The 13,123-nt window shown below is 30.9% G+C and overlaps 1 protein-coding gene across 1 annotated transcript; it reads right to left on the bottom strand.

Annotated features, from left to right (window-relative positions):
* Positions 1-3,382: 3,382 nt before the first annotated feature.
* On the bottom strand, positions 3,383-7,124 carry LOC105123100 (ethylene-responsive transcription factor ERF113-like). The gene is made up of 2 exons (XM_011022589.1): positions 6,613-7,124; positions 3,383-4,281 (listed from the first exon to the last, which is right to left on the bottom strand). Exons 1-2 carry the CDS (start codon positions 6,752-6,754, stop codon positions 3,713-3,715), a joined length of 711 nt encoding a protein of 236 aa, XP_011020891.1. The 5' UTR covers positions 6,755-7,124; the 3' UTR covers positions 3,383-3,712.
* Positions 7,125-13,123: the final 5,999 nt, after the last annotated feature.

Below are 13,123 nucleotides of genomic sequence, written 5' to 3'. Positions count from 1 at the left end.
CCCCCACCCCCATATGTCATTGTCATTATGAACCCTAATTCATGCTTATACTTTGGGATTTGAGACCTTGCCCACGTCAGATCTCACGCGGCTTACGTGGGTGATTATACTAATAAATTAAAAAGAAAGAAAGAAAAAAAAAGGGAAGGGAAAAGAAGTTTCCTCACCTTTTGTCGTTTCCGCTAACCATTGTCGTTTTGTGGCCATCTTTGTGATTGGAAATAGAAAAAGTCAAAAAATGACGCAACCATTTCTGGGCTTTGGATGATCTGAATCTGGCCCGCCGCTTTGTTTGGCAAGTGGGCACGGCCCGTGCATGCGTAACAGTGAAAGATCTTCTTTTTAATAAAGTAGCCGCTTCTAATCAGCATGCTATCTCAGGCTTTGCAAGCCAACATTTGTAGCCGTTCAAGTTCTATCATTGGACGTGGAAAATAAAAAAAACAAAGTCTATATATTAATGAAAGAAAGGGGCAATGGAGATTGTTTGCTCACGGAGACAAAGGATAAAGCTAATGAAAGTTCATGCATATAAGAAAGCAAGAGCTTAAGGTTACGTCAGTACTGGTCGGTGGAGCCATGCTTAATTATAAGCACGTTTCAGTCTGATAATTCTCTTGTACATCATTAAATATTTTACTAAACAATTAGGTTTTGTCGCTTAATTGGTTCACTTTAATGTTTCGCGCTTCTAACGTGTCTAAAGTAGTTGTCTTGATAGATGACAAATGATGAGAAGCCATGATTTCCCTGCTAAAAAGTTAAGCGACCCTGTTCTTCATTAGCCCTTCACATAGTTTAAATGTTGCCGATTGGAGGAAGTGTATAATATTGTTAATTTAACTTAGCATCTCGATAAACGCAATTAATTCGCGTTACTGATCTCTTCGAAGTGCTTGCATGCAATGTTATCTTGTCCTTTCCTTCCATTATTGTGAGCGATAGATCGAAGCGTGTCACGTTTTGACATGTCGTTGTCCTTTCAGCCAATATTCTTGAGCTTAATTGCTTAAAGTAGTCCTTCAAACTAAATGTAAATAGATTAATTAGAAATTCTGTGTGATTAGAACAAGTAACTTGATTTTAGAATGTGGGATACCAGCTATATATGTAGTCACTAACACTTAAAATAAGAGATTATAATTATTCTTTTTAGACAACATGAAAGTATAAAGCCAGCCAAGAGTATGAAGAGATTATATATATACATAAAAAAATCTTTAAATAAGTTAAGTAATAAAAATATTCATAAGATAGTTCTATATATTCTTTAATTTTAAGCACTAAGGAGGTTTCTATCAAATTTCTTCAAAATTTTGGATTGTGAATCCATCTTATATTGTTCAAGCTATAATTATACTTTGAAAAAAGAGACAGACATAAAGCGGTAAAAATAAAAATAAAATCATAACTCATCCAAAATAATAAAAATATTTCTATCTATAATTTCTCCTTTTTTGTTTATATATATATATATATATTTAAAGCTCCCAACTAATAAAATATTATTAAATATCATATATATTTTTTAATTTTTATAAATGAATATATAGTCCTAACTAACCCTACACGCAAAATATCTAGCAAGGAAATTGCAAACAATTTAAAAGTTCGTTTGGAAGATTATCCAAAGATTGTCGTGCACCCTAACTTTAAATGGCATCTCTTTTGGTTTGAGTACATTTACGAAAAATCATTTCGAGCTTTACAGCATGATAAAGCTGGGACGACAAGCCATCTTCAAGCTTAAATTTCACACCTTATATATATATGTATATATATTCTGCGAGACTTTTATTTTGATAACTTGCTATCAAATTATATTAGATTTATTTAATGTTTTGTATTGACTACAGATCATAGGTAATTAATAGAGCACTTTATGTAATTAATAAAAACAAGATTTAGTCTCTTTTCCCCTATATTTATAAACCTCATGATCCTTCCCCCCCCCCCCCCCCCCCCGGCTTCCCAACCCACAGGTTTAAAACATAAAAATGATCTATTTTATTGTATCTTGTTAATTACTTGGAATTGAAGTATCTACGACAATTTCTTACACCATGTTGTAGAAAAATTATTCTTTTAAAGGGTCTATACTCTGTAGTTTAAGGTTTTCACTATATTCTATTCTAGAATATTATTAATGGAGTATTATTTTGATGGGTGTTTGAGCTTTTTTATCGATGTTTTTTTTATAATAGTCGATTATATTATAATCCATCACTGACAAGATTGAGCTTTTTTATTAGACTTAATGTAATTTAGGTAATTAGAAATGGAAAAAAATGATATATATATATATATATATATATATATTTAATCAATGAGATCGTTTTAACTTGTATATCTCAAACTTCGTTTTTAATATTTGACACCAAATGAAGACAATGTTAGTGAACAATCGATCGGAGCAAATGCCAAATTACTTGTCTGCGATTAGATATGTTGGCGAATCAAATAATATTCTATCCTATCCTTAATCAATGAAGTGATGGTACTTTTGAAGTGTTTGATTCGAATATTTAGAGCATAATCAAAGGGCAACTTGGTGCATCAATATCAGCATTAACTATTAAAGAAATATATGAACCGACGTCTACTTTGGACTATATTTATTAGTTCAATTATCTAAACATCCTTTTTATGTTATCATATTTAAACTTGTGGTTACTAATATTAATAATTATTAAAAAAAAATTAGTCATTAATTTCAAAACTTGTAAGGATAAGTCAAAATATGTGTAAATTAATCTGAATATTCTACATAAATAAAAAAAAAAATCCATACAATCAACCAAATTTGAATTTAGTCATTAATTTCAAATTAATTTCAAAACTTGTAAGGATAAGTCGAAATATGTGTAAATTAATCTGAATATTATACATAAATAAATAAAAAATCCATACAATCAACCAAATTTGAAATTTGAAATATGGAATTCAACGAGATCATAACTCAACAGAAAACGATTATTATATTTTCTAGGTCTGGATGAGCACTATAGGTCTTCGGGAAGATCTCCACCATCTTTAGCTCAGAAGTTTAGCGAGCAATGCGTGGCTTGTGACAAATTTTTAAAGTTTTCCACAAAGTTAGCTTCGTAGGCTTGAAAATGAATGAATAAAAAATGCCCTCACATTGAATAAATGACAAGATATATATATGGGATGAACAAGTTATGAACGATGGCATGTAGATGAATAGATAGGCGTGCATGCGTGCGTTCAAGTCTTTCCAATAAATAACAAACCCCACATCGTTCAACTTTGCCAAGAGATGACCACATCCATCATCATTGTACAAGTACAAAATCAAAAGCGATTAAGACTTTGATAAAGACCTCATGCAAATACTTGAAAAAAATTAAAGAAAATGATACATCAACCAAAATTTCTCATATATATATATATATAGTTATCTCTCCAAGGATTACAGATCATGCATGCAAATTGCCAACTGATAGGTGATTTCTTGGGGTGACTAATATATATTAGGGTGTCTACCCCATGCATTGAAAAAAAAAAAGGAATTGAAAGAGAAGAGCTTCCAAAACACAACAAAAATACTTGGAAGGTCTTGATCAATTATGAACTTCTCGACATCTAATGGCATTACTGCTTCAAAGGAATGATGCTAATTAACCCATACTTTATACTTTCCTTAACTAAGGATTCCAAGCTGCCCTCTTAGTGCGGAAAGTCTAACATATTACTCGCTAGGATTACTGGAGTCCTTCCCATGTTTCTGTTGATCAGAGCTAGAGGAGCTATCGAACCTTGACGAGAATCTCAATAGATCTTGTTGTTGTTGTGATAAAAAGCTTGATGAAAAATGGGGAGCAAAAGGTTGCTGATTAAAGAGGTTTGAAGTGTAGTACGGGAAATTGGCATCATTGCTAGAAAGGATTTGTGCATATTGAAGCAAGTCTGGGTAAGTATCTGGTGCAAATGATGAAGGGGGAGGGGGAGGCGGAGGAGGAGGAGGAGGAGGAGGAGCAACTGGCCTAGGACTTTGTTCAGTCAAGAAATTGGATGAAGCCCCAGAACCCATGAAGTAGCCGAACTCGGTTTTTCCTTGAACTCTTTCGGGAAAATTAAGCTTAGCCTTGGTGCCTTTGAACTTAAGTGCTGCTTTGTCATATGCAACGGCTGCATCCTCAGCAGTGTCAAAAGTACCAAGCCAGACTCGGGCTGCCTTTTTAGGATCACGTATCTCGGCTGCCCATTTACCCCATGGTCTTTGTCTCACCCCTCTATAATGCCTTCTCCTTGTATTTTCTGCACAAACAAAATCGTCTGAGCGATTAATTATAAGGAACTGAATTTTAACATCCACTCATTATGGATACAAATATGTCAAAAAAGGTATAAAAAAGGATTCTCGAAATAGGTAAATACTGTAACTCAGTTACATAGATTAGACTACAGTTGGATAGTTTTAAGATTGTGCATGAGATAGTGTTCCAAGTGATGTAAGGACGTGCGTTCAACCCCTCTCCTCTGTAATATGCTAATATTATCAGGTACACGGTTAGGTCATGTTCACTAATAATTCTCCACTTTTCAATAGGGAAAGTTATAGAGAAACTTCTATATTTTTATTATGACAATATCACACAGATTTATTAAATTAACTTGAACAATCTTACTATTATATTTTATTGCGCTTAATTTGTAAATAAATGTAAATTATTAAGGTTTTAATTAACATTGACTATAAGCTAAGACATCTTGTCATGGCAAAGAACCATTGAACTCAAATAATTGAAATACTAGGTGAAATGAAGTTTTATTAATTTTTTGATATTGAAAAGAGATTGTATGCTTTAGTCATGTCAAAATAAAGTGGGATTTTATTTTAGAGATTAATATCTAGCCCCCCCCCCCCCATAAGATGATGTCTTCAAATTAGTTTTAAACTCTTAAAGATTAAATTCATATTCCTATCCTATCAAAGATAGATGGTCCACAATAAAGATTTTAATAAACATATCCATATGGAATTAACATAAGAACACAAATATATAAAATAAAAAATAAGTTGAAATCTTGGATTCTAAATCACTTGACAACACTAAAAAACGAGTTGAGAAAAGAAATAATGTTAGTTAATATATCCCACTTGAAATAAATATAATTAATAATGTAAAGTAAGCATATAAAATTCTGCAAAATTTACACACATATTGTATTAAGTAGATACAGCCTAATTCAAAACTTCTACCCCCCAAGCTATAGCTTGGAAATCATTAATTGTGTCAATGAAAGTAAGTCTCGGAGTAAATTAGTTATTATAAATTTTTATTTTTTGATGAAAAATATAGAGCGCCACCCCCCCCCTCTCTTTCTGTGTACATATAAAAAAGAAGTGCAATTTTCAATAGAAGGTTTATTGGACAGGTAAAGTAAAATGCAGTACTACAAAGCCACGCAAACGGAACGTGGGTTGGATAAATGGTCAGAGATTTATATATTTTTTTAAGAGTTTCTTATGATTTCATCCGAATAATTATAATTTGATGCGAGCAAAGTCGTTAAAGGTATTTAAAACTAAAAAGCAAACAAATTCGGAATTCAATTCCTGTAAAAGAAACTTCAACACAGAATTAATAGATTGTGTGGTTTTCATCAAAGACAAATACTTTGGTCTTACACGCCAACAAACGATGCTGTCCCTTTCAAGATTAGGCAAGGTGAAGCAACGAGAAGAACAATTAGAAATTATCAAAGGATAAGGCTCGAAGTCAATGTCCCAACAAAAAGGAATGCTAGTGATTCACGGAAGTGACCATCTCCCTCCCTTTTCCCTTCTAATACGAGGAATGTCATGAATCATGATAGGTTCACACCAATGAAGCTAGCTTCAGCCAATGCTTATCTCTATAAGGAAAAATGGTCAGAATCAACTAGCTAGAGTACATGAAAAATGATAGGTCACCACCTTGACATCACTAACATGTATCGTCTTGGTGAGATTTTGGTAAAGCAAGAAAGAGCGTCTTTGAGCAAGTAAGGTACACCTTATTTACTTTATGGTGTGTGTGTGTGTGAGAGAGAGAGAGAGTTTCTTTACGGAAAGCAAGATACAATGAACTTGGCGAGAAACCCTAAAATCGCCATATTAATTTCACATGTGCATCTCCGCAGAATAAAACAAATTGAAGGGGTTAGGCAGGCCCTCTTTTTTTTTCTGTTTTCTTTTTTTAATATCTTTTAATCAAGAAAAATAAAGAGAACGACATAGTTAGATAGGCAGATAGAGTGTGACAACTTTGACAAGATAATATCCATAGAAACAAAAATGTGAAGGCACCAAAATCACAAACTTTTCAACAATTTAAATACAAACAGATGATTAACCTTGCCGAGCCAACTTGCTACTCTAGATTGTTTTTCTTTTTGTTTTTTTCTTCTTCAAATTTTTGCTGTAAATCATATTTCATCGATCTTTTGGATCATTTGGAATAATAATGCCAAAAAACTTTATTAGTACTCGCTGGTTAAGGCATAAATAAAAGTTTTTGAAAAGAGGGACTCAAATTAATATAGGGAGGACATATAAAAGTGCAAAAATCACCAAGACACAGCACATATGTATGCATCCATTACCTTGATCTTGCACTGGTTGAGACTGGTCAGGTTCGTCTTTGACGACGGATTGCTCCAGAGCATATGGGGTGGATTGCACCGAAGTTGGGTTATTGTCTGTAGTACCCATGACTTGAGTGAGAGCTGAAACCATAGCAGACATGTCTGTCTCTGACCAAGTAGAGGCATAGGAAGGGAACTCATCGTGTTCTTTTTCTTTCTCCTCTGATGCTTCCAGTGGAAGTGGCCTCTTTCCATGCCTTCGATCCACCTTTAAAAAATAGTTTATGTACACTAAATTCTTCGGTTTTGGTATGATGATTCTAGGGCATGAAATGAGTGCTGTTGCTTCGCTAGATTTGTAGCTTCTGATCAAGACCTGAACATCAAGAATCAGATCGAAGGGCTGGTGCTGGGCTTTGTTGTACAGGGAGTGACAAGAGAGAGGGGAAGAGCTAGCCAGAGGAAGAAATAAGGGTTTGACAGGTAGTATTTATTGGTCAGTGTTTATCTCTTGTATCTCTAGCACTAGCACAATATAAAAAAGTTTGTTTTTTTTTTTTAAGAACCGGTGGTATTTCCGTATTTCTCAAAGGAAATAAAAAGTGACAGGTGGTATTTCGGCGGAAATTAATTAATCTGGCAATTATTTTAACGCCCCTTTGAGTATCCTAAAATAGAGATATTGCTCCTCTACTTTGAAGATTTGCGCAAATGCCCCAAAAAGGAGTTTTGAAAGTAATACACACTACAAATTCGTCTATTTCTCGATTAACATTAACTAAAAGAATAGAAGAATTCACTATTATTTTTCTTATTTTTTTAGATTTTTTTTAAATTTTATTTTTTAATATTAAATTTATTAGAAATAAAACTTAATTTAGAATTTATTTAGTTTTATTGTTAGTGGAGCTATCCTTATCAAAGAATCATCTCAACACAATAACTTTAACTGTAAGGTGAGATCTTATGATATAATTTATATTATTAATTAACACGTCCTATCAAGTGAAAATACTTTGGGTTTTAAATTTGCATAGACTCACGTTATCTTGTGCTTAATTTTTATTAAATAAATGGGGGTGGTGAGATTTAAACTCGTGATTACTTTGTCATTAAAACTTTGATACCATGTTAAATAACCATATCAACCCAATAGCTTGAGCTGTTAGATAAGATTCCAATATATGATTTATATTATTTTTTAACGATCCTGATTTTATAAATCAGGTTGTGAGTTCGACATATTAATGTGGATTGACTTAAGTTTTTTTAGATTCTTTTTCAATTTATTTATTTTTTAAATTCATTATTTAACATTGAATTAATTGATAGTTAAACTTCATAATTTGTTTCGGTTTACTTTTTACAAGATTATCTCAATCTCATAACTTAGATAATAAGTTAGTTAGTTAACTCATACCAACTTGGGTCATTTTTTATGTTTTTTTTTTCCATGTCATTCTTTAATATTAAATAAATAGGGAACAAAACTTCATCTTTGTTTTTTACTAGGTTATTCTTTAATATAATGCGGGTTTGATAGTTTGACTTGAGTAATTTTTATATTTTTTTTAGTTGAGTTTTTTTCAATTTCATTCATCAATATTAGATTGGTAGGAAATTGTATTTTATAATTTATTTTAATTTTCTTTATATGAAGTTATTATGGTCTCATAAACCGGTTTATAGATTTATTAGGTTAACCAAGTTAACTTGAAACAATCCAATATATTATCTCACTATTTAAAAAATAAGATGTTATCTTGGTATTTATTAAGTTAACTGAATTATATCATATTATTTGACTCACCATTTAATTTTTTTCAACTATAAAACATGTAAATAATATTTGAATATGTTTTTATATTAATTTTTTAATCCAATCCACCACTAATCTTAAGCAAATCATCTAGTTCTTACTGTAACATGAGAATCACCCTGTTTGTTTAGTCAATAGAGCTATTTTACGTGCGTTGTGCTAACCACTAAATAGTTGATGTCGTTTGTTTGTTTTTTTAATCAAAACGTCCAGAATTATTGTTTACTGTAATCCTTGAACCATAGATAATTTTTTAATTTAAGCCTTTTTTGTTGTATTTTATCCATTTTAATATTTAGACGTTATGTATAAATATATATACAACTATTGTTTTTTCGCAAGAATCAGGAAGAATGACGCAAATATCATAAGAAGTCAGGGGTTCATTTCTTGGCTATATTTTATGATACTGTAAAAGATGTTTTTTATATTGAAATTATTGGGACGAGTTTTTAATGATCTAACGACTTTAATCTCATGTATTTTTTATATTTTATATTTTATAATGCAAGCTGCGCAACTGATGTGTTATTTAACAGGAAATTAGATAGATTGTTAAATAAAGGATATATATTTTCAATTAAATTAGTTGTATTTTAATCAACTGGGCTGAAATGCCTAGAAATTTAAATTATCAGTAGTTATGATAATACTCTCGTGTAACATGAATTATTCCTCGTAGCTTTTCACCTCAAACAAGTCCCTTTTGCTTGACACAAGAATTCTGAGGGGAGGAATCAAGAACGGATGGTAGCTAGCTGGTTGAAAGGCTATCCTCCTAAAAAGTGATGGGTTCTGGTCCCACTATTATTTTCCAAATATTTGTCCCATCATTTTTTTTAGTCAGGTTTTTTAATCTTCAACCTTTTTTAAAAAAAAATTGTGCTCTATTAACTCTTATTATTGAGATTTTAATTATATCCATCCATTATACTTTATTAAGAAATTGTTTTTTTTTTATTAAGTAACTGAATCAATGAATTTAAATGAATCTTACTGACAATTAAAGTAGTAGAGTGATTATTTTACAAGAGTAATTTTTATGAAAATTAATCTCTTTATTTTTTAAAATTAGTTTTTTTTTTGTTTTCGTATTAAGATACTAATATAAAAATAAAATTTAAAAAATAAAAAATATTATTTTAATATATTTTAAAATAAAAAATACCTAATCACCATCTCAAATATGCACTATTTACCCAATTGGATTTTAAACGTTTTATTATTTTGTTTGTCAATTTATATTTCATGAAAATATACTGTTTATTTTTATATTTTAAAAATATTTAATTTTTTTAGTTTAAATTAATATTTTTTAAATAATTTTAAAGCACTAACTTCAAAAATAATTTTTTTAAAATAAAAATATTATTTTAATATATATTTTTTAAATTTTTTTAAAAATAAACATAAAATATTATTTTAACATATATTTTTTAAATTATTTTAAAAATAAACACTAACACATTGAGAAAAATCCAGAGCCTGCAAACTTGAATTATAAAATGCAAAGGTTTGGGGTGGGATTAACTGCATATGACGAGAGCCTGTGGCCTGTCAGAAAAGCTAACAAATAAAGAGTAATTATTTTACAAGCCCTCGTGGTGCCATTTCAGTGCCTAGCTACTCCCTAACTGTACCTATAATGGGAGGTTCTGCTTTCTTTATGTAGGACTTGTACAGCTAACAATTTTCTTTCCTTAATTAGTTTGGATGCTGTGATCAAGCTGTAAGGACAGAAACATGCAGGCACATTCATCTTAACAGAACACACCAATAAAATTTCATCAAGATCCACCTTCCGAACTTTCCAGTCTCGAGATGCAGCTGATGACCTCTCATCTTTCATTCTGTGCGTGTCTGGGGTTTAAGAGTGATTTTTGATTAAGAATATATTAAAACAATAGACAAATATTTAAAAATATTAATTTAATGTTTTTGTCAAATAAAAAACAGTTTAATAAACAGATCCAGCAACAAAAACAATCACTCCAGTTTTTATCGAAAGGGAAAATGGAAAGTCATCGACAGAATTTCTCGAGTATTTGGTGACACCCACATATACTACTGGTCTCTCTCTGTTACGTGCATGTGCCATCGCTCAACACATGCGAGATATGTCAGATTTGCACTCATGTGTTGTATATATATATATATATATATGCAAAAATGGATTCAATATTTGTCTCAACTTTCATGTGATCTTGCGAGGGTGTTTCCTCTGAAGACAAAGGACTCATGTAAGCACATGCCTCCTTCGGTCTTTCAGTCTGTGTGCTAAGGAATCAATAATATTTGACTCCTCCGGTCTTTCAAAAGTTAAAAAGTTTTAGCTGAGATGTATTAAAATGATATTGAGACTTAATTGGAGGAGCAATACTATCCATATATATATATATATATATATATTCACAAATAAAACCAATCATTCAATCGTTGGTATAACTAATTATCTTTGAGAAACTAATCAACGATTGATAAATAAAGAACACGTTGCTTTTGAATATTTCTAGTTCAAATCTTATGAGCTCAAATGTATTATTGGTTTGCGGTTCAGTCCACTGATAAAATTAAGAGAGGTTTGGCGTGTAAGCTTAAGCTAGATGGCATGGATCTTGTCCCATCAGGCCGGGAAAATCACACCACACTATCCTGATTTTTTGCATCTATCAGTTATAAATAATAGAATTCAATGCACTAATTAATTAAAATTGCTCCGATTAGACAGACCAGGTCCATGAGATTTTTTTTCTTCTCGAGGAAATAAATAAAAAAAAGGTTTTGGACCCGAACTTAGTCTAGTTAGAATTGAAAATTAATGTTACGATATTTTAAAATCTAATATGATCAGAAATGTTGTAATTTATTTTTAGGTTTTTATACAAAAAAAAGACAAAATAAAATAAATCAAAAAATATATTTACAAAAAAAATAAAAAAATAAAAACAGTGAAAAGAGAATACTAGAATGCCCTGATAATAGCAAAAAAATAGTTGAGGAGGTTTGAAAATAAAAAATATTAAAATTTGATAGTATTTTATTGACTGATAAGAGTCTTGTTGACTAAAAAAATCAATTTGATGAAGAAAAATCTAATGTCAAATATTTATAGATTTAATTAAATTTTATTTGAAGATTTAATTGAATTTATGAAAGGTTTAATTGAAGAAAATTTAATTATAGCGTTGTAGGTCAGAAACATATCTATGACCGTGAAAGTTTATTAAGGAGTAAGGCATGCAAATTAAATGTTTATTGTCACTAGAATCCCTAGAGCACCTTTCATTGACACTCTTGACCCCTCAATCCAAAATCAATGAGGTCTTTACCAAAGTCACACTTAAAAAATCTATCCACATATAAGATATCAACTCTTTGGAAAGGATATTAACTAAGTTCCCATCATCCACCAATCTTTGTAGATCCAATGATTAGTTAGAATCGTAGAAATCACTTGTGCGTTCTCATAAGGGTAAGTTATAATCTCTCCAACTTTTAAAGTGAAAGTTATAAGTTCATGATGATTTATTGTTAAGACCTGTTTTATATACTTTCTTTTTTCATTAGAAGTATCTCTCTTTATCGAAATGCCTTCTAAAATCACATTGATCTCAGGCAGGGTTTGAATAGATTGGTTGAACTCTTCTTTATCTCATTCCATATGGGTATGACCTTAACAAACTACTTCTACTTCGTACAACCTTTGGCAATAAGCCTATCAATCTTTTTCTTCAACATGAAAAAATCCTCGATATCACGTCTTTTGTCCTTATGGGACAAACAAAACTTTTTTGGAATTGTGTGTATATGGAGACGTTACTATAAAGGTTGGATATTGAACAAAATCTTTTCCCTTAATGGCAGTAAAGCCTTATGTGAGGGTAACATTCAATGAAGTTATATATCTCCTATTAGGGTATTGCAAGTGCTCCCTCACCAGTTTTTTTTTTTTACATTTCTCAAAGTATTATCTTTGTTGAAAAAGTGGTTTTATTTGAAAGATTTCTCTTCCTAAACCTCCTGATAGAAACACTAATAATTTTTACTTGTATATGATTCTTTATAACTTGTTTCATCTTCATGAAGCTTCTATTTGGTAAAGCATAAAAGTCATTCTACAGAGAACGTTCATTCACTCCACTTGTCAAAGCCTTTAAGGCTATTGACTTAATCAGTTCCTTTGCCTTAAGTATTTTTTTATTGAACCTTTTCAAATATGTCCTGGTATGGATTCCTTTTCTAATTGAGCAATACTAAATGGTTTTATAAAGCTTTTTTTGACGAGTTTACTAGTGTTGAAACATGATACAAGTTTAGTATAGAGGTTGTTAGAACCCATGATAAAGCTTGACTTTAAGTTGTTATACCAGACTTATGATAAACTTCTAAAAGTTGTAAGGAAGATTTTGCACATAACATCACTATCTTGGATGACTAACTCAAGGTTGCTATATATATTTTAGACATGTTCTTATGGTTTTATCAGGCTACCTTACTTGCCCAAAGTCATCTCCATAAAGATATACTTCTTTCCGATTAAGATGCGCAAAACTCGTCTAGATAAAGGTGATCCCTTTATCTTATAAGAACTATAAACCTTATCTTAGATGTATCTGCTAGATAAACTACTCCCATGTATTTTTTTACTAGGCTTTGGGGAGCTAGAGAATTCTAACGTAAAATTAAGGAATTGATAACTAACTTCTATTC

This window comes from Populus euphratica, unplaced genomic scaffold (genome assembly GCF_000495115.2).
Source record: "Populus euphratica unplaced genomic scaffold, PopEup_1.0 scaffold8.1, whole genome shotgun sequence".
NCBI classification, from domain to species: domain Eukaryota; kingdom Viridiplantae; phylum Streptophyta; class Magnoliopsida; order Malpighiales; family Salicaceae; genus Populus; species Populus euphratica.
This window is presented reverse-complemented; position numbering and strand designations above follow the sequence as displayed.